Source organism: Hoplias malabaricus, chromosome 1, assembly GCF_029633855.1.
Source record: "Hoplias malabaricus isolate fHopMal1 chromosome 1, fHopMal1.hap1, whole genome shotgun sequence".
Taxonomy (NCBI): Eukaryota; Metazoa; Chordata; class Actinopteri; order Characiformes; family Erythrinidae; genus Hoplias; species Hoplias malabaricus.
The window spans coordinates 52,214,397-52,237,384 of record NC_089800.1 but is presented as its reverse complement, the minus strand read 5'-3'; the positions used below and the strand labels follow the sequence as shown (position 1 = coordinate 52,237,384).

General features: G+C 41.8%; 2 protein-coding genes across 3 annotated transcripts in view; one reads left to right on the top strand and one right to left on the bottom strand.

Annotated features, from left to right (window-relative positions):
* Positions 1-477: 477 nt before the first annotated feature.
* Positions 478-9,754, top strand: nlrc3l (NLR family, CARD domain containing 3-like). Of its 2 annotated transcripts, none has more exons than XM_066666625.1 (7): positions 478-504; positions 890-970; positions 1,350-1,484; positions 3,203-3,304; positions 4,580-4,775; positions 4,867-5,110; positions 5,812-9,754. In XM_066666625.1, exons 2-7 carry the CDS (start codon positions 936-938, stop codon positions 7,395-7,397), a joined length of 2,298 nt encoding a protein of 765 aa, XP_066522722.1. In that variant the 5' UTR covers positions 478-504; positions 890-935; the 3' UTR covers positions 7,398-9,754. The 2 variants fall into 2 exon arrangements, with proteins under 2 accessions (XP_066522722.1, XP_066522729.1); XM_066666632.1 differs by having other exon boundaries at positions 494-514.
* A 760-nt stretch (positions 9,755-10,514) lies between these two features.
* The window catches only part of naalad2 (N-acetylated alpha-linked acidic dipeptidase 2), a 13,214-nt gene continuing 740 nt past the window's right edge, over positions 10,515-22,988 (bottom strand). Inside the window, exons 2-19 of the mRNA XM_066679220.1 lie at positions 21,991-22,102; positions 20,947-21,133; positions 18,936-19,037; positions 18,613-18,738; positions 18,317-18,503; positions 17,807-17,900; positions 17,530-17,625; positions 16,803-16,888; positions 16,546-16,665; positions 15,314-15,396; positions 15,085-15,148; positions 14,922-14,989; positions 14,373-14,464; positions 13,344-13,434; positions 12,847-13,111; positions 12,599-12,680; positions 12,407-12,499; positions 10,515-12,171 (exon numbers count right to left, since the gene is read on the bottom strand). Coding sequence (XP_066535317.1) covers positions 11,982-12,171; positions 12,407-12,499; positions 12,599-12,680; positions 12,847-13,111; positions 13,344-13,434; positions 14,373-14,464; positions 14,922-14,989; positions 15,085-15,148; positions 15,314-15,396; positions 16,546-16,665; positions 16,803-16,888; positions 17,530-17,625; positions 17,807-17,900; positions 18,317-18,503; positions 18,613-18,738; positions 18,936-19,037; positions 20,947-21,133; positions 21,991-22,102 — 2,138 coding nt within the window. The 3' untranslated portion in view covers positions 10,515-11,981. The remainder of the gene's footprint in view (positions 12,172-12,406; positions 12,500-12,598; positions 12,681-12,846; positions 13,112-13,343; positions 13,435-14,372; positions 14,465-14,921; positions 14,990-15,084; positions 15,149-15,313; positions 15,397-16,545; positions 16,666-16,802; positions 16,889-17,529; positions 17,626-17,806; positions 17,901-18,316; positions 18,504-18,612; positions 18,739-18,935; positions 19,038-20,946; positions 21,134-21,990; positions 22,103-22,988) is intronic.

The following is a 22,988-nucleotide window of genomic DNA, read 5'->3' as shown; positions in this document are numbered from 1 at the left end:
CTGATCACTTGGGAGGACTTTGTAGTTCTACAAATGCCAACTCTTGTGCCTATATCGTTACTCCGCTTTTCATCCTGCTCTTACATGATCAGGACCACAAATCATACCTGCTTTGTGTGGTGGATCATTCTCCGTGCTGCAGTGACACTGATGCACACTGACCACCACTGGTGGTGATGTTTTCGTGTGTGTTGTGCTGATACAAGTGGATCAGACACAGCTGTGTTGCTGGAGTTTTTAAACCCTGTATTCACTCAATGTCCAGTTGTAAAATCAGAATACAACACCGGCATGTCACTGACTTACAAAAATATATTTTTAATTTTCAATTAAATATTTAATTCTAATTTGTTTTCTGTTCAAACTCTAAACGTCTTTATTGTTTCGCATTTTTTTTAAATTAAAACATATATGTGTGTATATATAATAAAAGTTCAAAAGGAAAACTGAAACGACGTCAGAGCCCGCATCATCGAAGCGGAAGTACACCGACAGCGGTGAACGGTGAGTATCAGTAAGTTTTATTTACCTTCATAAACCATTTACCTGTTATTTAATCGCGGATTTTGTTACCCGTACTGTTTAAAACTTTCATTCGGTGTAAATGAGAGTTTATAGTGATATGTCGAATTTTTAGATATTTTGTCTTTAGCCTTTTCTTGCCGTTGTAACTTTCCGTTCCACCTTAAATGTCTTTGCTCCTACTTTAACGCCTCAGTTGCAATAGTGTAACTTCTGAGCCGTTTAAGGTGGAACGCAAACTTCCTAATGAAACATGCTAAAATATGGCTAATTTAAGAAAACGAAGCACTCTTTTCGTTTAATACTGACAGTGAATGATAAATAACATTTTACCTTGATGTTTACTGGTGTATTTTGTGTTTTAAAGCAGGGACATGATATTTTGGATGACGTTTTAATTAAGACGTCTCATCATGAGTGATTACGACTGTGATACGGAGGTGGAGAGGTAAAAACAGATACTATTTGTTAAGTTTTACAGTAAAATTAATATAAGCGATGCCGAAGAAGTCTGCCTATAAGAGCTATTTCAATGTGTATTAGACAGAGGGGGTTAGGAAATGCTCTTAATGTGGATTTTTAAAAGTGCTCACTGTTTAAGGTAGAGTAACACAGCACGAACAGAGAGAAAACAGACACAGAAATATAGACATATTAGTGTTAGTGCTGAGTGAGAGGAAAGCGAGAAGAGACAAAGTTACAATATAGATGTATTGGATAAAAGGGAGAGAGACAAAAATATAGATACAAAGATTGTTAAATGTAGATTATATTGTGTTTAACTGTTCTGTAAATGAAATGTGTTTAATATTGTGTGTGTGTTTCAGGATGATGGAGCGTCCTCCCAGTAGTTACGGCTCAATGAGGAGTGATGATGGAGAGGAAGATATTGACGATGTGCAACAAGACACTCCTCTTCCCATCGTGACAGTCAACAGACAACCTCCCTCCGGAACAACAGGGTATATACACACACACACACACACACAATAACTGTAAATATATACTATTCCCATGGAACAGCAGGGTACACAGACTCTTTTACAGTAAAAATCCATTTGCATCCACCTTATGAGCATAGAGTGTGTGTGTGTGTGTATATATATATATATATATATATATATATATATATATATATATATATATATATATATATATATATATATATACACACACACACACACACACGTACAGTAACTGTTAATATACACTATTCCCCTGGGACAGCAGGGTACACACTCTTTTACAGTAAATTTTGGCCTACATCATAAAATGTGTCGGTTTATTTATACGTAAATTCTATCCTCCATTCCTTTTTAAGAAATTTATCTGTGACCCTGTCGTACCAACAAGGCGTCTTTTCCAGGGACTTGACTAGTGTCCTCTCAATGGCCAGCAGAGCTAGGCTGCTTAAACGGCCTTGGCCCATGTGAAGTGTGTCCGCCTGTGCTCCCACGGGTCTTTAAACCAAAGGATCGCTATTTCGCTGTCAATCAAAAAGGGATTCAGCCTCAGAGAGATCATCCAATCATCATGCAGAAGCTGAGCGTCCGGGCCAGCCGAGGCCAGCCCACTGCCCCATAGACCCCCAGAGACGCTGAGCATCCGATGGGCGGGACAAAGCCCAGCATTTATCCAATGACTCGTCTCGTTTCCCTGCACTTCGCTGCTTCGCTATTGAACTCTGTGGACACTCAGCATCCTCACTGTTTAAATCACTGTGAAACTGCGAGAAAGCCATGTCTTTACCAGTGACAAGAAGCTGATTCTGAACAAAAGCTGAGCGTGTTGTAGTGCATATTTATTCAATGACATGTACACACAACAGTATATATTTGATCATTTTTTCCCTTGCAGTCTTAGAGCAATCACCACTGATATATACACACACACACATTACAGTCAGTTAAGGGGTGGAGGAGTGGGAACAAGGCAGGAAACAAGTGCTGGTGTCCTGACAATTTGTGCTACCAATTCATGTGTCCTACTTATTTTTCATTTTTTTCATGATGTATCTTTTTTTGATGTATGCAGTAAACAACCATGATTTAGTATGAATATATTCCAGATATCCTACTTACTGGTTTATTTAGGCAGCTGTACTTAAGTACACTAGGTTATAAAAGTACACTAGGATAACACATTTTGACCAGGTAGCACAACTCCACAGAACATCGCCATTGTATTTGCTGCTTGCCTGGCACTGCATGTAAACCACACTCTGATCCAATTTGCGCCCTGATCCCTACATAGTGCACTTCACAGATAAATGCACTACTTATCCACTTCTACGACACCACTACATTGAGCCCTACATAGCCTGGAGGAAGATGTTTGCGATTTAGCCCTAGTGGTGTAATTGCAGAGAGACGCAGACAAACTAACGCACAAGTATAAACACAGGGCCCTTGCGCAGGCTGCAGGGTGGACTCTGCGTTGAGTCAATTCAGAAGCATGAATTAGCCTTTAATCTGAACACTTACTATGAGACACCAGTACCAAACAGTCTAAAAAAAAAAAAAAAAGAGAGAGAGGGAGAACTCCACTGGCTCTCTGGTACTTTCATTTAGAACAGAGAGAAGTGTTCTGTTCCGTGGATATTTTCACAAACATTGTCCACAAATATACATAATTTGTTTAACATGTTTGTGTTGATGTTTTTCTTTGTGTTTGTTTACAGCCTCCGTCTGTATCGTCCAGATTCTCCGGAGACCGGGATCACAGCTGTCACTCAACAACAATCCAGTGTCCACGAAGAGGGAGTGTTCTTCAGTCAACCCAGGTACACACACACAACTCAATAAGAGGAGTGAAAGGAGATCAGGTGAAGAGTCTGTTGGTGTTGGATTGCGTTGTTGGACGCTATTCATTTCCACTGTCCTCCTGAAGCTCTCACAGCGGACTGATGGGTCATTGATGTAACATCTGGATCATCCAGATATTTTCCCACGGACCTGGTTCTGAAAGTCGTTTCAACTCTCAGAGCTATATTTTCCATGTTTTTGCTTCAGGAGTGTGCCCTCTAGAGGACACCTGTAGCTATGATATAACTAGAGTGTGGCTTGCTACACTTGCTGAGGTTTAAGGCAGCTTTAGCGTTAATGGTACAATTTAATAGTTATTTATCATCACTGTCCGATTAAAAACACACATCTTCAAAAAGCTAACTTTTCAGGAACAGGTAAAGACTGTATTTCTGAGACTGAGGGTAACAGTAAAAATAAACCACAGATAACGTGATTTATACCCAGTACAGCTCAGAAATGTGAAAATATCTTTATTGGGAGCATGTCCAAAAGTTACATATGTAAAATGGATTTAAACAGCAAACACTGACAAACTCTGATTTCTTTTAGTGGATTCCAACAAACCACATCTACCTCCATGTGACCACAGCCCTGCAGTGTATTCTCCTAGAACAGTGTGTCCATGTTTCAGCAAAAGCAAAGTGTATCATCACTAAACTGGATTGAAATGAGTGTATTTAATCGTTATTGTGATTAATTATAGCCACTGTTCTAATATTTCACGTGAGATCTGTCTTTAACTTTAGCACGAACACTCAGACAGTACCGGGAGAATGGGGGAGGGAGGAGATACAGGGTTTTGATTGACAAGTCTAGCAGCCAGTGGAGAAACTAGTTCATGGAACTGTGTGATTTTTCAGCTTTTCATTGGTCGTTCTGATATTAGTTACTGTGAACAGACAGAGATTAATGCCCACATTTAACACGTAAAAAAAAAAGAAAAGTGAGAACCACTAAAAATAGAGATGCGTGTTTTTAGTCGGACAGCGATGATGTAAATAAATGTATAAAATAAATTGTCACTCGATGGTGTGTGTGTGTGTCTATTACCTAAGCCCCACACTGAAAGGTATTTATATACGGTTATAAATAGTAGATTTAACAATAGAAGCCCGTGGTTTATTTAATTTCACATATTATTTAAATATAATTTTAATTGAACGTATGGATAGATTTAATCTATTTTTCCCTGGTATTTTCTTTCTATGATCTTTATAATTGATAATAAATATACTGTAATCCAATCTCAGCCAGCAGCAGATGGGGGTCGTGAGGGAAGTGGATGATTATGAAGACTATGAGGCTCAGAGAGAGAGGAGGAGGAGGAGGGTGGAGTATCGGGGAACGAGGCAAGAGCCAGTGCAGAACCTCCTCCCACTGCGAGAGGGCTTTGGACTGCAGTCTGGACTTGTCCACCCCACCCTCACACTCCAGTTCATTTTTAAGGTAAAGGTTGGGCCTTTGTAAGTTGTATAATAATTAGAAATGTAAGTTGATAGACACAGTAGTTACACGGATTTGTGTTTGTTTGTTTAAGGCGATGCAGTTGAGTCTGAGTAAACTGACTGCGTCCGAGCTGCTGTGGTTCAAGCGCTGTCTGTGTAATCAGTATAAACAGCACTTTGAGTTCTCTCAGCTGGAGGACAGTGATGTACTGGATGTTGTCGACCGGCTTCTGGAGAGACGTGGAAAAGGCCATGGGCTACACATCACCATCCGGACCCTACAGGACATCAACAAACGGCCACTCGCTGATGTGCTCCTCGAAACTTGTAGTAGAGGTTTGACACACCTTTGTCATAACAGTGACAGCAAGTCCAGTCTAGAAGTGTTTAATTATGTCTTTTGATTAAAATGTGTATTAGTTGTAGTCATTTTTTTTGTGATTTAACTATTATTAGTATAAGTCAGTGAAATTAATTAGTTTCAGTCGAGGAAAAAAAAAATTTTATTTTTTATTTTTTAAAGACATTTTAGTCTAAATTTAGTCCATTAGATGTATTAAAAAAAAAAAAAAAAAAATTGCCTAACTTTAGTCATGTATTCTTAACGATTTTAGGAGTATAATTTTTTTTTTTCCTTTTTCATAAATAATTGTTTAAAAGTTGATGCATTTAAAAACACGTTAACATCCAAAATTATGGAAGGAATACAGCCACTTTAAATAAATGCAAAATATACTTGAACAAATAAAGTTAACCTTTTAAGTTCTAAGTCGCTGCAGAAGGCGTCGCAAACTGCTACTGAGTCGACTCCTTGAGGTTCAACTCTACGAATCATTGGCTTACAGTCGATATGAATGACTCCCAGATACTTGAAGAATTGATTCTTTGGGAGTCGAGTCCTTTCCACTATTCCTCCTGGCCTCAGCCTCTTTTGTCACCCTGACAATAATTGTCATATTTTTTGTTAATAAGTCCAGAGTTGGAGGTATATTTAACTCTCTCTCTCTCTCTCTCTCTCTCTCTCTGCCTCTGCGCAGCGGAGATGCAGTATGAGCTGAAGAACAGTCATAAGAGGCGTTATTATAACCTTTATGAGGGAACGTGTCGTCCCGGACAGCAGCGTTTCGTTAGTGATGTCTACGCCGAGCCACCTGTGTTTTTCGGAGGAGACTGGGACATTAACACAGAACACCCCTTCCACACCCCTAACTTCCCTAGTGCCCAGGGTACTCCCATTCGGCCCAGTGACATTTTCCAACCTCGTGAGGGTACTACAATGGTGCGGACAGTGCTAATGACAGGCGTCCCGGGCATCGGACTCACAGTTGGAGTGCAGAAGTTCATCATGGACTGGACAGATGAGCTTACCAACCAGGACATCCAGTTCGTCTTCTCTCTGCCCGGCCGAGAGCTGCACCTGGTCAAGGAAACGGACCAGAACTTCCTGGAGTACCTGTCCAGCTTCTACCCGGAGGCGAAGGACGCGCACTTCTTGGCTGATCAGGACACCACCATGCTTTTCATCATTGACGCTCTGGAGTTCTGCAAACAGCCGCTTAATTTCAAGAATAACCCAGACGTGTGTGATCTCACCACCCAAGCCCCCTCAGACGCCCTGCTGACCAGTTTAATCAAAGGGACGCTGCTGCCCCACGCTCACATCTGGATCACCTGCCACAGGGCTGCAGCTAGAAAGATCCCGTTCCAGTTTGTCAGCAGGTTTGCGGACATGAAGGGACTCGCGGACCCGAAGAAGGACGAGTACTTCGTCAAGAGGACCAAGGAACCAGAGCTAGGGCACAGGGTCCTCGCTCACATCAAGCAATCCCGGGATCTCTACAACATATGTCAGCTGCCTCTACTCTGCTGGATCGTGGCCTACATCTATGAGAGGCGCTTCCAGAGCCCGGACTACACAGAGCACCCTCCCGCCCTCACTACCTTCTACGCGCAGTACATTATCGTCCAGACCAACCGCAAGATTGAACGCTATGTGGGCACGGGCCTGGAGGCGTCACGCTGGACAGACCGGGATAAGAACTACCTGCTGATGATGGGGAAGCTGGCTCTGAAAATGGTCCTGGAAGAGAGGGATGTCTTCTATGAAGACGAGGTGACCGCCCTGGAGCTGCACCTGGAGGACGTAACCGACCGCGGAGGGATCTCCACCGAGGTGAGACGGCAAGGCGGGTACTCGCGAGGGGGGCGGGGCTTCAGCTTTGTGCACTACAGCATGCAGGAGTTCATGGCAGCGATGTACACGTACGTGACATTCCGCGTAAAGGGGAAGAACCCGCTGGAGCAGCCGATCCGGAATAAACTGGCCAAGCTGCTGAATGAGCGTCCGGTTCCTGACCTGTACCGGCTAGTCGTGGAACGTGCACTGGCCAGCAGGAACGGACACCTGGACCTGTTCCTGCGCTTCTTGGTCGGCCTGCTCTCTCCCGGAACTGAGGCGCACTTGAAAGGATACCTGCTGCCTCAGTACCACCCCGCTCCCAAAGGCGTAGACGAGGTCATCAAATACATCAACAAGAAGATAAAGGAGAACATTTCACCAGAGAGGTGTAGGAACCTGCATCTCTGTCTCAATGAGCTGGAGGAAGGCAAGAACCATATATGATGATAGAGAGGGTAGGATGGCTTGAATGGAAAAGAAAAAGAACGTGAGGGTCTGTTGATGGGCTTGTGTGGAAACACTTTGGTGCATCCCATCGTTGATTTATTTTTTTAATGTCCTTTTTTAGTTGCATTGTTACTGTTTTTATTTAGAGAATGACAAATCCTGTGCTAAAGGTTTCCTCTGAACCGAGGGGTATCATGCTCAAAGTCCATGGAGAGGAGTAGGTTTTTTTTTAAATTAACTGGGGCTCTGGTTTAGTTCTGACATTTTTCTCACTACATTTTTACAAATATTATAAAATCTTTTCCAAAATCAAAACTCAAACAAGCATCACTGGCTTACAAACACACTTTATTAGCTGAATCTAAGGGTGTACTCACAGTAGGCACTATGTACCATGCCAGGTGTACATTTGTACAGTGACTAGTGTGTTTGCTCCATATCATGCCTGGGTTCGGTTGGACTGAATGCGTTTACACTAGCATTGGGCAGATAAAAGATATTATTGAACATCGCTTTAATGTCAACCAGTGTCATTACAGTGATATTATTGTGTACACGTTGAAATTCTGTGATTAATCATAATTAATTGCAAGTTAAAATGCCAGTATTTACTTTTTTTTGGAAGGGAGATAAAACAAATAAATGTGTTGAGTGGTATACCAGACAAACCATCGCCTGAATTCTGTGAGGAATTTATGGTCAAATTTGGTAAAATGATTAATTTGCAGTGTTTAAAATTTCCAGATTAATCACATTCAATAATGTTGACAACACCAGTGGTCACCCCTCCTATACATTAGTTAGATCTAGAAATCTGGCACCAATGAAATATCCCAGTCTGCTCAACACACGTGATACTCTGAATGGTTTAGTATTCATAGCGATTGCAACAAAACTAACGATGGACATGAGCTGACGTTTTCTTCATATCCCTCAGAAAGAGTTTTGCCATATTCAGAAGGATCTGGGTGTTTTTGAAAGCACACATCTCAGCCGAGATGTAGATGTTTCGTGTGAAATTCAACAGCTCTACTCAGTAGCTTAAGGTTTTATTTGTTTTGGTGTGCAATCAATAATGCAGAAGTCTAGGGTGATAGCAGCGTAATCATGTTTCGGGGTCATAAGTGATAACGTATACGTGGGTTGCAGGTGAATTCACTGTGAATTGTAGCTGCCATTTAAAGGAATTACTCAATCAAAACGTTAAGTTCTCATTTGGATGTTAAAAGTTGGAGGAATATAAGTATGGAACCCTGCACCATATCTCCATCGTTTGTAAACAGAGCTTTGTTGCATCCAAATGTCAGTCAGTAGCGGAGCTTGAGATCATAGTGCCGTACTCCCTACATAGTGCATTTTATAGATGATAAAACTAAAATATTGCACCTACATGGTGCACATGGCACTGGTTTTTTTATAATCTGACTTATAAGGCACTAGGTGAAAGCAGAAACTATTTTGTGACCTACACTGTGCACTACCTAGGGTGCAGGGGGGCATTTGGGATTTGACCTCAGTTTTGTTTCAGCATGAAAATATCACTAATCTCTCATTTTCTGACAAGAACTATTTTGATAAACTTTAAGACCAAACAAAGAAATAATATAGGCTCAAAGTCAAGATAAAATGTTATATTCTAAGACTCTCTTCCGCTCTCAGAGTGCAGGGACAGCGGGATCAGATGTTTACCTCTAAATGGGGAAAGGAATGAGACAAAGGAACGACTACTAATGCTGCTGTGCTTGTATATTTTGAATAAATCTGATTGGTCACAAGGAAAGAGAAAAGTACTGGAGGCTAACACTTTTTCCATTAGCTCCTAAGATGAAAATGCTAATATGACTAACAGAGGATAATGGCCTTTTTCTCCTCGTTACGGAGCACAGTGGGGGCATTTTAACACCTGCTGTGTTTTTAAAAGCTGTGAGACCCTCTCCAGTGCGGGGAGAGGCACTGTGTATGAGAAATATATCCATCTTTCAGATCTGTTTACATTAGTGCTGCTCTATTGAACCCCGACAATCGGAACCGAAAATGGCGACCACAGAAAAAAAAAAAACTGCGACTGCAGCCTGTGGATATATCTAAATGTGTATGTAAGCCTGCATTAAATAACTTATGTAATTGTTTTACCTTTTTATAAATATTTATGTATTAGTGTCAGCAAATAAACATTAAAAACAATGGTACCCACCATCAGTGCAGCGCTGATCCCTCCGTCTGTGCATTAGGGGTTTTAAGGGTGAGATGACGTGTCCTGAATGTGGGAACTGTGGCCATATTGGAGAGGTTTTAAATAAGGAATAGAGTTCATTCTCCACTGATTTTAAGAGATAATATGGATGAAAGATGTAGAAATGTTGGTTTTTGCAGATGTTCTGTTTGGAAATAAATTTTCTTTTTAAACAGTGGTCACGCTACGTGAGATTTAACCTGATTTCCAGTTGAGTCTCTGATGGTTTGCAGATTCTGGTGCGGTCAGAGGGGAATGGTGGGGAATGTGCGAGTGTCTCTATGACGTTTGTTTTTGCCTCCAATCAGAGCAAAGTAAATAATTGATTTATAAAACGGTCTGTGGAAAACTACGATACAGAGAACATCACATGCCAACAATCAACATGGAGTCGGCCAAACAACAAGCCTTTATTCCACAATTCCACCTTAAATGATGTAGAAACTGTCCTCCACTGCTGCATACGTCATCCATCCATTATCTGTAACCGCTTATTCAATTTAGGGTCGCGGGGGGTCCAGAGCCTACCTGGAATCATTGGGCGCAAGGCGGGAATACACCCTGGAGGGGACGCCAGTCCTTCACAGGGCAACACAGACACACACACATTCACTCACACCTACGGACACTTTCGAGTCGCCAATCCATCTGCAACGTGTGTTTTTGGACTGTGGGAGGAAACCGGAGCACCCGGAGGAAACCCACGCGGACACGGGGAGAACACACCAACTCCTCACAGACAGTCACCCGGAGCGGGAATCGAACCCACAACCTCCAGACCCCTGGAGCTGTGTGACTGCGACACTACCTGCTGCACCACCGTGCCGCCCTGTCATTTTAAAGTTAAAAATACTACCTCATATTCCTTTAAATTAGTCATTTCAGCAGATGACAGTGATTTACAACTTTAATCATGTTAAAAATCTAAGTAGTACAGTGTAGTGTGCTTTAGTGTTTCTGCCCAAACTGCATATAGAACCCCAGTCTCCTGTGAGGAACAATGAGGTGTTTTCCAGTACATTAACCAACCATGAGCTAAGAGCTCTGAGATTTCCAAACTCTAAAGTCAAGCCGTATATACAGATTCCTTAAAATTATTGTAAGCATCAGGACAAAGTTCTCTTCAGTGTGTTCTGACCATGTCGACTACATCTTCCTGTCCACGCCCCAAAGATTCTTTACAAATATTATTTCTCTATTCTTCTATGTTTGTATATGTGCCGCCTAGTTAAGGCAAGTCATATGTTTGGGGGTGAGTTTGTTTAATTTGAGCAGGCCTTTTGAATTGTGTAGGGTGTATCCCTGTTGTTTGGAGTGGGACGGACGTTGTAGAGGGAGAGACCCAGTCTGTTTATAATCTCCCATTTTAAAAGCCCAAATGTCTACCCTAACCTTATAGTAGAGGGGGATTCATTTGCAGGACGTGTGACAACGTCCTTATTCTGGGATGTATTTGGGGAAAGGAGTGTGTGTGTTTACAGAAGGACATGAGAAAGTTTTATAGTGTAATGAATTAATTTTAATCATTATTTTGCCAGGAGTTTTCTGAAATTGTGTCCAGTGTGTGGATGCGTGTTTTTATAAACTGATTATAAACAGTCACTCTAGATTCTGAATGAATGTTTATGTGAGTGTATAAATATAGAAATATACACATGCACTCATAGGTGTGTGTGTTACAGTACTGTTCAGTAGTGTGGATTATTTTTAATATATATATGTATATGATTCACTGATACCTGACACACCCATTGACCTGCCCTTTCTGCCCACATTGAGTTAGCTAAGCCCATTTAGCCTACGGTATGTTAGCACCACCCATTTAGACTAAATCTGTTTAGCCCCGCCCTCTCTGCCTATTTAGCCTACATCAGTGTAACCTTGCCTTCCCAGACTGCAGTGGTTTAGCGCTGCTTTCGTTTATATTAATATATCTGTATATTATGAAAAATCTAGAAACTAAAGCATTATGAGGTCACAGTATCAACTCATTTGCATAAGACACAAACTTAATTATTTAAGACGATAATTTCATCATTCATGTTTATTTCTTACGGCTTCTAATGAAACCATAAACGGTTGTTTAAATTCAGTGTTTTACAGTGGATCATTAACAGTGATTTCCATCATACGGCACTGATCTAGAACCTCTCTCAGCGCTGATCTAGAACCTCCTATAGAGAACCTCTCTGTGAACTCTAGGCTAAAGTACAGCTCTGTTTATCAGCTTTAGTTGGCGCAAACCTCGGCTGTGAAAAAGATTCTGGAAAGTGTCCAAACACTTCTGCTGAGTTCTGAGGTCAGTGTGATTAATGCAGTGTGAAGTGAGTGTGTGTGTGGGTGTGGCCTCAGGCAGGGGGGCGGAGTGTGCTGGCGGCAGAGTTGACGGTGGCTGTGGCGACGCTGATCTGCCGCTTGACTTCGGTCCAGGATCTCTTTGGATCAGCTGCGTTCTCGATGTTAAAAAGAGCATCATACACCCCCGGGAAGGGCTCTCCAGCGTATTTATTATTACTGCTCGGAGCAAAGACCACGTGTCTGAACACACACAGACAGAGAGAGGGGATTAACATTAATGCATTTCATCAGTCTTTCTGTTAACAGTGGAATAGTTCACAAACTGCTTTGACTCTGTCCAATAAGAGAACAGCTCAGGGGCGTTTCCTGTTGAAGTTTGGGCTTATGTTATCTCTCAAAGACCATAAGGCTGCAATGTGAAATATCCTCAGGTGATTGTTTATCAGTAGAAAGGTGTTTGTAAACATCTACTTACCTGTAGAAAGGTCGTCCCGGAAGCCCCAGAGGGTCAATAAATGCTCGCTCCAAATACATCAACTGATCATTAAACATCCTCACAGCCAGTACACTGAGAGAGGGAGAGACAGGGGTTAGGTACAATGAAATGTGACCAAGTCATTTCCACGTGTGTGTGTGTGTGTGTGTGTGTGAGAGAGAAATGTTTTACTTTTTCTTGTCCAGTTTATCAAGCAGTGTGTGGAAATCTGCCGCTGCTTTTGTGAAATTGTCCACTGCTGAAAAAAGTGCATCTGGAAAACAAACAATGACCAAGCAGTATAGAGAACCAGTTTTAGGGAATAGAGAACCAATCAGGCTTCAGATAAGTTTAGAGGACTAATCAGGAGCTGTCTGACTGGATTCCTGTAAGTGTGGTCAGTACGAGGAAGGGTGGGGGGCAGGTGTTGGGGTCCTTACCGAAGGAGACAGAGTACTGCTGCATGGCGTCGGGGTGTCTGAGGGCCAGTTCTTGGATGGTGTGTGCATACTGAGTGAGAGCCAGGGCGTATTCCTTAAAGTCCAGTGGCAGGATGAGGGCATTGGCCAGTTGGAACACAAGCCCCGCCCTCACTCGTCCCACTGCCTCCAGTCTGCGGAACGAGGGATCGTAAAACTGGTCCACCAGCTCAAAGGTCTCATACACACTGTGGTACACGGGGTAACTGCTATAGTGCTCCGTCCTCTGAAACACACACAGACACACACCCACAATGAGTATTGCACATATACACACACAAAAATTTAGTCACTATAGTAGAAACATTACAACAGAGACGTTTCATATAAAATGGCCATTTGGAGCCTCATGAGGTCACTGACCTGAGGTCTTATGTTAATAAGTTATAATAATACATTAATATTAATATACTCATTATTATTATTATGTAAACACAGTGAAATACACACTCACTCACCCTGTTTTTGGTGTACCTGGCTCGACCAGACGTTATCCCCAGTCTGAGGAAATACGCTTCAAAATCACTCCCAGAGCCAAGTTTACTGATCCTGACACACACACACACACACACATTTTATTGATCATGTTGTTTACCACAAAGCACACAGATTTACAAACACACATTTATTTCTGCCACAGAATAATCTGGTTGTTTCCCAAACTGCTCCATTCACTTTAAAGTGCACTATTTTGTGGCTGTGAATGAAATGGCTCCTGATGTACATTTAAGGGCACTATTGAGTATGTTGGCCAATTTTCTCAGAGTGTCTGAATCGTACACTCAAATTGGGCGTGATTTGGAAGGCAATACATTTTTTCCACAATGCACTTTAAAAACATCAGAGATCACAATATGAATGTGGATCAAAATGTACTGCGAGCTTTTTTGTTACTTAGCAACGTGTCCGAATTCACTTCTGAAGAATCGGATTTAGAACCACTATTGGCCACTGTGCCTCTGCATTTAACACAATCCGTGCAGTGAAACACACATTTATACACACACACTAGTGAACACTAGGGGGCAGTAAGCACACATGCCCAGAGCGGTGGGCGGCCCTAGCCACGGCGCCAAGGGAGCAGTTGGGGGTTAGGTAACCTTCCGGTTACAAGCCCTAACCACCAAGCCACCGCTGCACTATTTTGTTTTTTAGTGAACTAAATAGTGCCTCACTAAATAGCAAAATACAGATGAGTAGGGAGCCATTTCAATCACAGCCACTGCACATAAACAATCCCATGATGCACTGCAATAAGCAGTGTACGACCGATGTACCTTAGTGAAATTCATTTCCCTATAACGGTGCAGTATATAGTGAGTAGAGTGCCATTTCAAATACATAGAGCTCAGACCTGGAACTCCTTATAAGGGCATGACTCTCAGTCCAGTTTGACCACACCCCTTCCGTGCCCTGTTAAAGTGAACTAATAATGCCCCCCACAGGTATTTATTATCCCTTCATCACCCATAATGCCATGCTCTTACCGTGGGGCGTCCCTAATGTTTGTCCAGTTGTCTCGTTTATGCCAGCTCTCATATAAACTCATACTTTCTTCACCTTCCTCTGGGCTCATCACCTACAGACAGACAGACACACAAACGCACACACACACACACACACACTATAACCAGTAATGAAATGTGGATTAAGCATCCAGGATTGATTTAAGGCAAACGTCAGCAAATATAAATGAAACAAGGACACAGTGTCTTTTAAGAAGATGAAGAGTAGCACCCCCTTTTGGTAAAGTTACTAAATGTAAGTGAGTGAGTGAGGAATAGCATCCCCTTGAGTTGTTAACTTTATTGGCCACTGAGCTGCACACAGAGGAATTTGTTCTCTGCATTTAACCCAGTCCGTGCAGTGAAACACACATTTACACACACACTAGTGAACACTAGGGGGCAGTGAGCACACATGCCTGGAGCGGTGGGTAGCCCCTAGCCCTGGCGCCCACAGCAGTTGGCTCTCTGAGCAGAGTGGAGATACCAGGTTTTGTCCTGACTGCTCATTACTGCAGATTTTTGACCTACCTGTTTTGTGATGTCATAAACCAATGTGTGTAGAGAAGGAGTGCAGTCCACCCTCAGTGTGTACATGCCTAGACACACACACACACACACATTTTAGTGCATGATTTGAAAATGTTATTATAGTTTAATCAAATCATTTATTGTGTTTCTTAGTGCTTCCCACCCTCGATGCCGGAGTCTGCGTTAATGTAAGCTACGGCTCTCTCCTGAAGCATTACTGCATTCTCCTACACACACACACACACACACAGGACATAACATTTTCATTATAGCAGAGCAAAAATATCCACTGTGAGAAGAACGACTCAACACTATGGGTCTGAAAGGATGTGGAACTGGAGAGAAAATCCTGCGCACTAAGAAAAGGAAATAGACACATTATCTGTATTTACCTCAGCCCATTCTGTTGATCCCAGGAGGCCGAACTCCTCCGCGTCCCAACTGGCAAAAATCACTGTTCTCCTAGGACGCCAACCTAACACACACGCACACACACAAGTCTGTTTTCATGCATTGTGGGGACATTACATAGGCTTCCATACATTTTCTGGTTCCCTTTCCTAAACCCTACTTTAAAATATGTCTTCATCCTAAAATGTAATGATGTACACTGTGTGGACAAGTGTGCAGTCACCACATGGAAGTCCCCACTATGAGCGTGTAAACAGGTTTTTGTCCCCGCAGAAGGATATATGTAGATATACGCACTGTTACGGGTTGTATGCCTGTCTCTCTTCTTTTCCTTTTCTTGTTGTCTTGCTATCCCTCCCTGTCTTTAGGTGGAGCTGTGGAGATTTCTGGGATTGCTGGCTACTGAGGTGTTTCCTGTATCTGCCTATAAAAGAAGCAGGAAGCTGAAGATTGAGACGCCCCTTTTTCCAATTGTGAATTGCCATGTGTTGTGAACTTGGTGATTGCTTTGTCTCTGTGTGAGGACTATGTATTTCTGGAGACTGTGTGTTTCCCTGTGTGTGTTAACTTGGTGATTGCTCTGTCTCTGTGTGGGAACAGTGTATATCTGGAGACTGTGTGTTTCCTTCTGTGTGTGTTAGTTGTGAACTTCTGGAGACTGTGTGTTTCCTTCTGTGTGTGTTAGTTGTGAACTTCTGGAGACTGTGTGTTTCCTTGTGTGGGTTGATTGTGTTCTGTTTATTATTTTTGTGGTCACCTGTGCCGGAAGGGGGTAAGCGCCTTTTGAGTTTATCTATTTTCTCTTGGTTTATTGTTAGATAGGGAGTCAGGGTTATTTATTGTCATTTATTTGTTTATTGGTTTGAATAGCAAAGTTAGTGTTGGGGTTGGAGTTAGTGTTGGGTTATGTTTGTTATTTTGGCCGTGGCTTACCCCTGGAGATATGGCTTTAAGTTTTGTGTGTTATAAGATTTGATTGTTTGATTTATTTAATATCCATATTTTCTTTGTAAATACACTTTTTTCATTTATTCTAAACTGTGTGAGTTTCTCTTTTTTTTCTCTTTCTACCCATCCCCTAGACCGAAACGTAACACGCACTATTATATACACACACAAGCAGAACAATCAGACCCTGAACCCACTGCTGCACCTTTGGGGATCACAGATCGTACCTTTAATGAACAGAACTGAACCAGAACAGAAACCCCACCTGTTTTTCTGAGGGTTCCTGCAGCTCGGACAGTTTCGTGGACCAGCGCCGCTCCAGACACCGGGTCGATCCCCCCGAAAACCCAAGCATCACGATGACCCCCCAGAATCACATACCTGTCTAAATACACACATAGGACGAACATCGCCTGAGCTCAACACACTTGGAGAAGAGCACCGAGTGCTGTGTTGCTCCATCAGCTACACATTCTTAGTTTGTTGAGTCATGTGTGTTGGTGTGTGTTTGTGTGTGTGTACCTGGTTCCTGAGCCCCTCTGAGCTTTCCAATGACGTTGTAGATGCGAGTGACCTGGTTATAGTTATAAACATTCATCCGCACTTTCCTGAGGAAATACAAAATATAAAAATCATAAAAAAATAAAACAGAAGAAAAGAACCTGGCCTCCTTTACACTTTCAGATTTAAGTAAATTTTATTAAATCATTGTGTGTGTGTGTGTGTGAGACGCAGGTTTAGCTCAAGCTGGTTCCCAAAAGAAAAGTCATTACTTTTTAAGGTGAAACCATGTGGGTTAGGGTTAGGGTGAGTGTAAGTGTTAAAATATAGTTAGTGTAAAGTTTAGGGTTCTGAAAGTCTTAGTTATGATTTAGATTGATTATGTCTTCAATAAATTAACGGAAGTCTGTGTAAAGTCCCCATAACACATGGAAACAAATGTGTGTGTGTGTGTACAATCAGACTGAAGGCTCTTTGTGTAAAGCCGGGCCTTTCTCCAGGGCTGATCAGAGAAAAATAACAGAACAGAACACACTTTTACACAAACTCAGGTTTTAACTGTTACTTTTTAATATCTGTAAACTTTGTAGAATCTTTTAACTTTAGCAGGTTAATCCTCTGTATTTATTCTGATTTATTATTTCTAATTATAACACGATGAGATGTTGTGCAGTGTTGAGAATTTAAGTATTGATTGGTTTATGATCCTGAGAATTGTGGGTAATATAGTTAAATGTGGGAGTCTTACTGCTGTCCAAATTCCTCTGTGAATCCGGGTCCGATCCGATACGACACGTTCAGAGCTCCCTTCCAATCAGGAGGTGGCAAAGCTCCGCCCATTTTACTGCATCACACACAGATTCAAATTTAAAACTTGCCTCAGCTTTTTAGAGGTTCATTTGTAATGTTTATATTAGAACTTCATTCTGAATGTGGATTTGCTGTTTTTACTGTTTGTAACAGTTTATTAATGATATCAATTTAATATTCAGGTTATAACTGAAGCTGATAAACACTGAACTCACCTCAGCAGGTGATAAGCGTCATGATATCCAATAGGATGTACTGGAATTTTGGGAAGCCCCACCCCCTCCTCAGGACTCAGTCTGTAGGTGTATTCTGAAAAAAAAATATATATATATATTTGTAGCGCCCCCCACAGGCTTGTACTTAAGCACAATGACAAGCTCCCACCCCTTATCCTAACCCCAGTGCCCTCTCCTTTAACAGACACCCTTGCAATAGCCCTTCATCATCAATCAGATGCCTTACCAAATATTTAGCATTTCCCTAGCAACAACCTACCAACCAACATGTAAACTATTAGTAACCAACTACATAGCAACACCTAGCAGCTACATAGCCACAACCTAGCAACCACCTGGGAATGCTACAGGAAGACCTTTGCAACATCTAAAACTGCCTTAACAACAAGTTAGCAACAACCTAGCAACCACCTATAACAAGACTCTAGCAATCACCTTGGATACATTAAATTTTGGTAATGTAATTTAATGTAATGTGCAGATCCACACCTTTAGCAGGGTACCCCGGAGTGAGGGGGTCTCCGGCACCATTCAGGTTCAGAATGTTCCCCCTCTGAGCTCCACCCCCGGGAAGGTTCCACCCCTGAGGGAAGGGTTCCACACCTTCAGCACAGTAGTCCTCCGGGTCTGAGTAGAGCACGATACCTTTACACCCTGCCAACATGGCATTCTTCACCTAACACACACACACACATCATGTCCAGATGGAATTTATTTTATCTTGGTTGAGGACCGTCTGCTGTCAGTGTTTATCTGAGTGTGAAAAAGCTCAGAACGAGTCTCACCTTGTTTCCTCTGAAAATTTTTCCGTATCTGATGAGAGCAATTTTATCCGTCACGTTGATTTTCATCTCTTTTTCAAGCTTCAAAAAATCTTCAGCTCTGCCATAATTTACATAAACCAGATCCCCCTGCAAACACACACACACACACACACTATTCAGAAGTGAACCATATTGAACATAAAGTTCACAATGAAGGACAGAAGGTTTAAAATTCAAAGTTTAAACAATTAATTTGACAGATTTTAAACAATGCATATTTATCCCAATTGAGGTGTGTGTGTGTGTGTGTGTGTGTCTGTGTGTGTGTGTGTGTAGTGTATAACCTCTGGTTGTCCCGCTGGTGAGTATGCATTGTACGGTGGAACAATGTCACTGACGTTCTCATATCCAACAGGAACCGGCTCAAAGAGGGAGGAGTTAAACACCTACACACACAAACACACACACACACACACACACATACACACACACACACACACACACAAAGAGAGAGAAAGAGAGGGAGTTAAAACAGCTGTAAGAGACACAAAATATCTAAACTGCTCTAGAGTGAATGAGTGGGGCTAGTGTTGTGTTGGCTAAATGGGTGGGGCTAACAGCAGTAGCCTGAATGGGTGGGGCTTTTATTGTTAATTAAGCTGTAGGTTTATTGGCTGGAACAGGATTTCTTTCCATAAATGTGCACTGAACCTGCAGCACATGTTAACATTAGCCATTAGGTCGGTTAAAGGCCTATAATCATAACATGCTAATGCCGCTAAGTGTGTAGGAGTTTAGCATTTTACGCACACAAGCCCATCTCAGTTTGGTCTCAATCCTTAAACCAACCCTTAAATTACACCCTTAGCCTTCAGCTAATGTTAGAATCAGCTACCGTGTCATTTAAAGTAACACCTGATGTTAAACACAGTGCTAACCCTGAATCTGAGTCAGTATTAGCCATAGCACTGTTAATCTGGTTGGCTGCAGTTCTAGAATGTTCTCCGAGGTGACAACGAATGCACTGTGTCAGAAAGTGCCCTATTCACTATGTAGTGCACTATTTTGAGGCTCAACCATTTCAGAGTTGTGTCTAAAAACAGTGGAAGTTTTTCAGGGCACTCACACAATCCCACAATGCACTGCAAAAGTAGCGTACAACCCATGCACACTAGCAGTTTGTAGATTACCCATAATACATACCGGTGTTTAGTAAAAACCAACCCGGTCTCACAACTACTCGTGACATAGTCACATATTTTCGACATTTTATGCGACAATATCACAATCATAAGTGAATGGGTAATTACCAAACAAACACTATGCGACAGTAACACGAAAACTCTTCCTCATTACAGGCGTCCTCTCAGGCGTCATAGATAGATAGATACTTTATTGATCCCCAGGGGAAATTAAAGAATTACTCCTAACATAGAAAAAGGGATAATGCGAATTACATAACATAGGTTGTTATTCCAACAAAGGCATAAAGTATTTTATTACACTATTTCTCCTGAGCAATGCTTATTATTGGTGTCCTACTTTAGCTTTAACTCTAACGAGAACATATCTTTCACTTAACGTTATTTAAACTAATTTTCAAAAGGTTCATACAGAAAAGGACATTTCTCTAGCCATTATTTGCTTCGATATTTTAGCAAATAATGAATTAGTAATGTTATATTTTCCGTAAATAAAAATAAGACGGTGGTATTAACGGATGGTAATGACGCCTTAATGAGGAAGAGTTGTTGTGTTGCTGTTACATAACATGTGGCACTGATATGAGGGTTCCTATGGTAATTACCCATTCACTTATGATTGTGATATTGTGGCATGAAATGTTGAAAATATGCAACTAGGTCATGAATTGCAGTCTCTTATATATGTGACTACATCACGAACAGGGGTCAAACCGGGTTGTAACTGCATGAGGCAGTGTTTGAAATCAGTCACTACCCTCTTGAATTCAGTCCCTTATAGTAGTGCCCTCTATAGTGAATAACATAAGGAATCGTGAATAGGGAGCCATTTCAGACCCAAGAACAGTGGTGTGCTGTGGTTCTAGAGAAACTTCTAGAATCAGAACAGTGGACAGTGGAAGTGAATGGACCCAAACGTCCTCTTCTAAACTCTCCCCACGGACAGTGAGGACAGTGAATGGTGGGGGACACACGGCTGATATCTGACCATTGTCTGGATCTGTACTGAGCTGTGATGTCCACTGCTGTCCGTTATCATTCTATTTCCAGCTCTGACTGTGGCGAGGGGACGTGGAGACGTCTGGTTCCATTCACCATTCCATTCACCACTGGAACGAAAACTTAGCCCACCATCGAAAAGAGTGTCCAGTACCTCGTCACCATGCTGGTCCACTATGCTGATGTAATTTCCCCTGGTTCTGTTTGGGTACGAGAGCAGGACGTCGTACCACTGGAGTTCGGCCGAGTCCAGTCCATAGCTCAGCCACTCGTCCCGAATCTGCTCCGCCAGACGTAGGTTCTGCTCTGTTCCGGCCAGGTGCGGCAAACGGGTCAGCTTCCTGTCCAGCACACACACACACACACACATATACACACGGAACTGTTTCTAACATACATAAAAGGACATCTTCAAACTGTCCAGAAACATTGTAACAAACAAAAATGCACAAAAACATGCTCTGTATACAGTGTTTGTAGCAAAAAAGCTAATTTACAACACTTGTCCATAGAAGGATTTTTTGATTTTGTTTGGCCTTATTTGTTTAAAATGGGAGGGAAGGAGAAGGAAGGGGAAGAAAGTGAGAAACAAAATGATATATGAGAGCAATATTATTTTTCTTTTTACCATGATTTAATACCTCTATTAAAAACAGTAACATTGGACTGCATTTTCAACTCAGTGGGTGAACTGTTCCAAAGTGTTGCTCCTTTAACTGAGAAAGGTGATTGTCCAAAAGAGGTTTTACACGACACGTACTGTACGTCCTCTACTCTACTAGCGCACTCTTGTCTTATAACAGTCTCATTACGCAAAAGGGAAGCATGACCATACCAACATTTTAAAATGAGCTTTAAATCACTGAGTCTCATAAAACTTTCAAAGCATACTATGTTTTTCCAACATGTGGCAACGATGCCACGTCATTGGTTTTTTATCTAGAATTTTAATAGTCTGATTATATAAAGATATGGTAGGTCTTAAAACTGATTGTGAGGCTTGTGACCAGGACGTGATACAATAGGAAATATGTGAAAGTGTCATAAAGAGCTGAGCTGTGCTAAAAAATAAATACCTTCTGATGAATCTGAGAGTTGAGATTTAATTGAAACCCTTTACAGATGTTCTTCACCTGTTTATCAAATTTAAAATGTGAATGTACACTGTTTACTCCAAGGTGTGTGTGTGTGCGCGCACCTGAGATGTTGTCTGATGTTTTCAGCCTGTATTTCTTCCAGAAGCTGCTGCTGTAGGTTTCTGTGAGGATCTGACTCCTCATGGTCTTTAGGAACAGGTTTCGCAAACCAGCCTTCAACGAAAACACCACACGTTCAGCTGGAGTCTCCAAAACATGTGTCTCCAAAACAGTAACTTTACAGGAGAAGGAAAAAACCTTCTTGACTTTCAATGGAAGTGAATGAAAATTCCAAGTCATTTTGGAGCATTTCTATTGGTTCATTCGTCCTGAAATGTTTACAAAGTGTGAAGGACTGCTACCGGGTTCAAATGAGACATTATATAGTGCTTCTCATTTACATATCATTTGCATATCTTTTACATAAACCGCCGGGACATCCAGGGAGAGCCGCTACAAGAATAAAACCAAAACAACACTTCAATTTCAGTTCATTAGTGGTGTGTGTGTGTGTGTGTGTGAGAGAGAGAGAGAGAGAGAGAGAGAGAGAGAGAGAGATAACTTAATCTGTCTGAGTTAATATTTACAGTGGACTTTAAGCAGCTGCTGTGACTGCATTTAAACACACACATGCACACACACACACACTGCTATATAAACCCCTGTGTCAGCAGTGTGCATTTCTCAATTCTCAATTTCTCAGCACCCTAGCAACTATCCGGGAAACCATAACAACCACCTCCAACAGCTTAGCACCTACTTTGAATAACATGTGAACCATTTATCAGCACTCCAAAAACTTCCTAAAATCACCTTAGCAACAAGCTGTGATAACATAGCAATCACCTAAAATACCATAACTCTTATAACACACTACAAATTGTAATTGCATAGCAACAACCTAGCAACCCTATTGTGCCCAACAATACCGTGGTTACCACATACCAGCATTTTAGCAACCACCTGGAATACAATGCCTGCTGTTTAGCAACATACTAGGAGCTGCCAGATGTACTTCAGAGATCACCTGCAGTACCATAGCAGCTGCTTAGCAGCTACC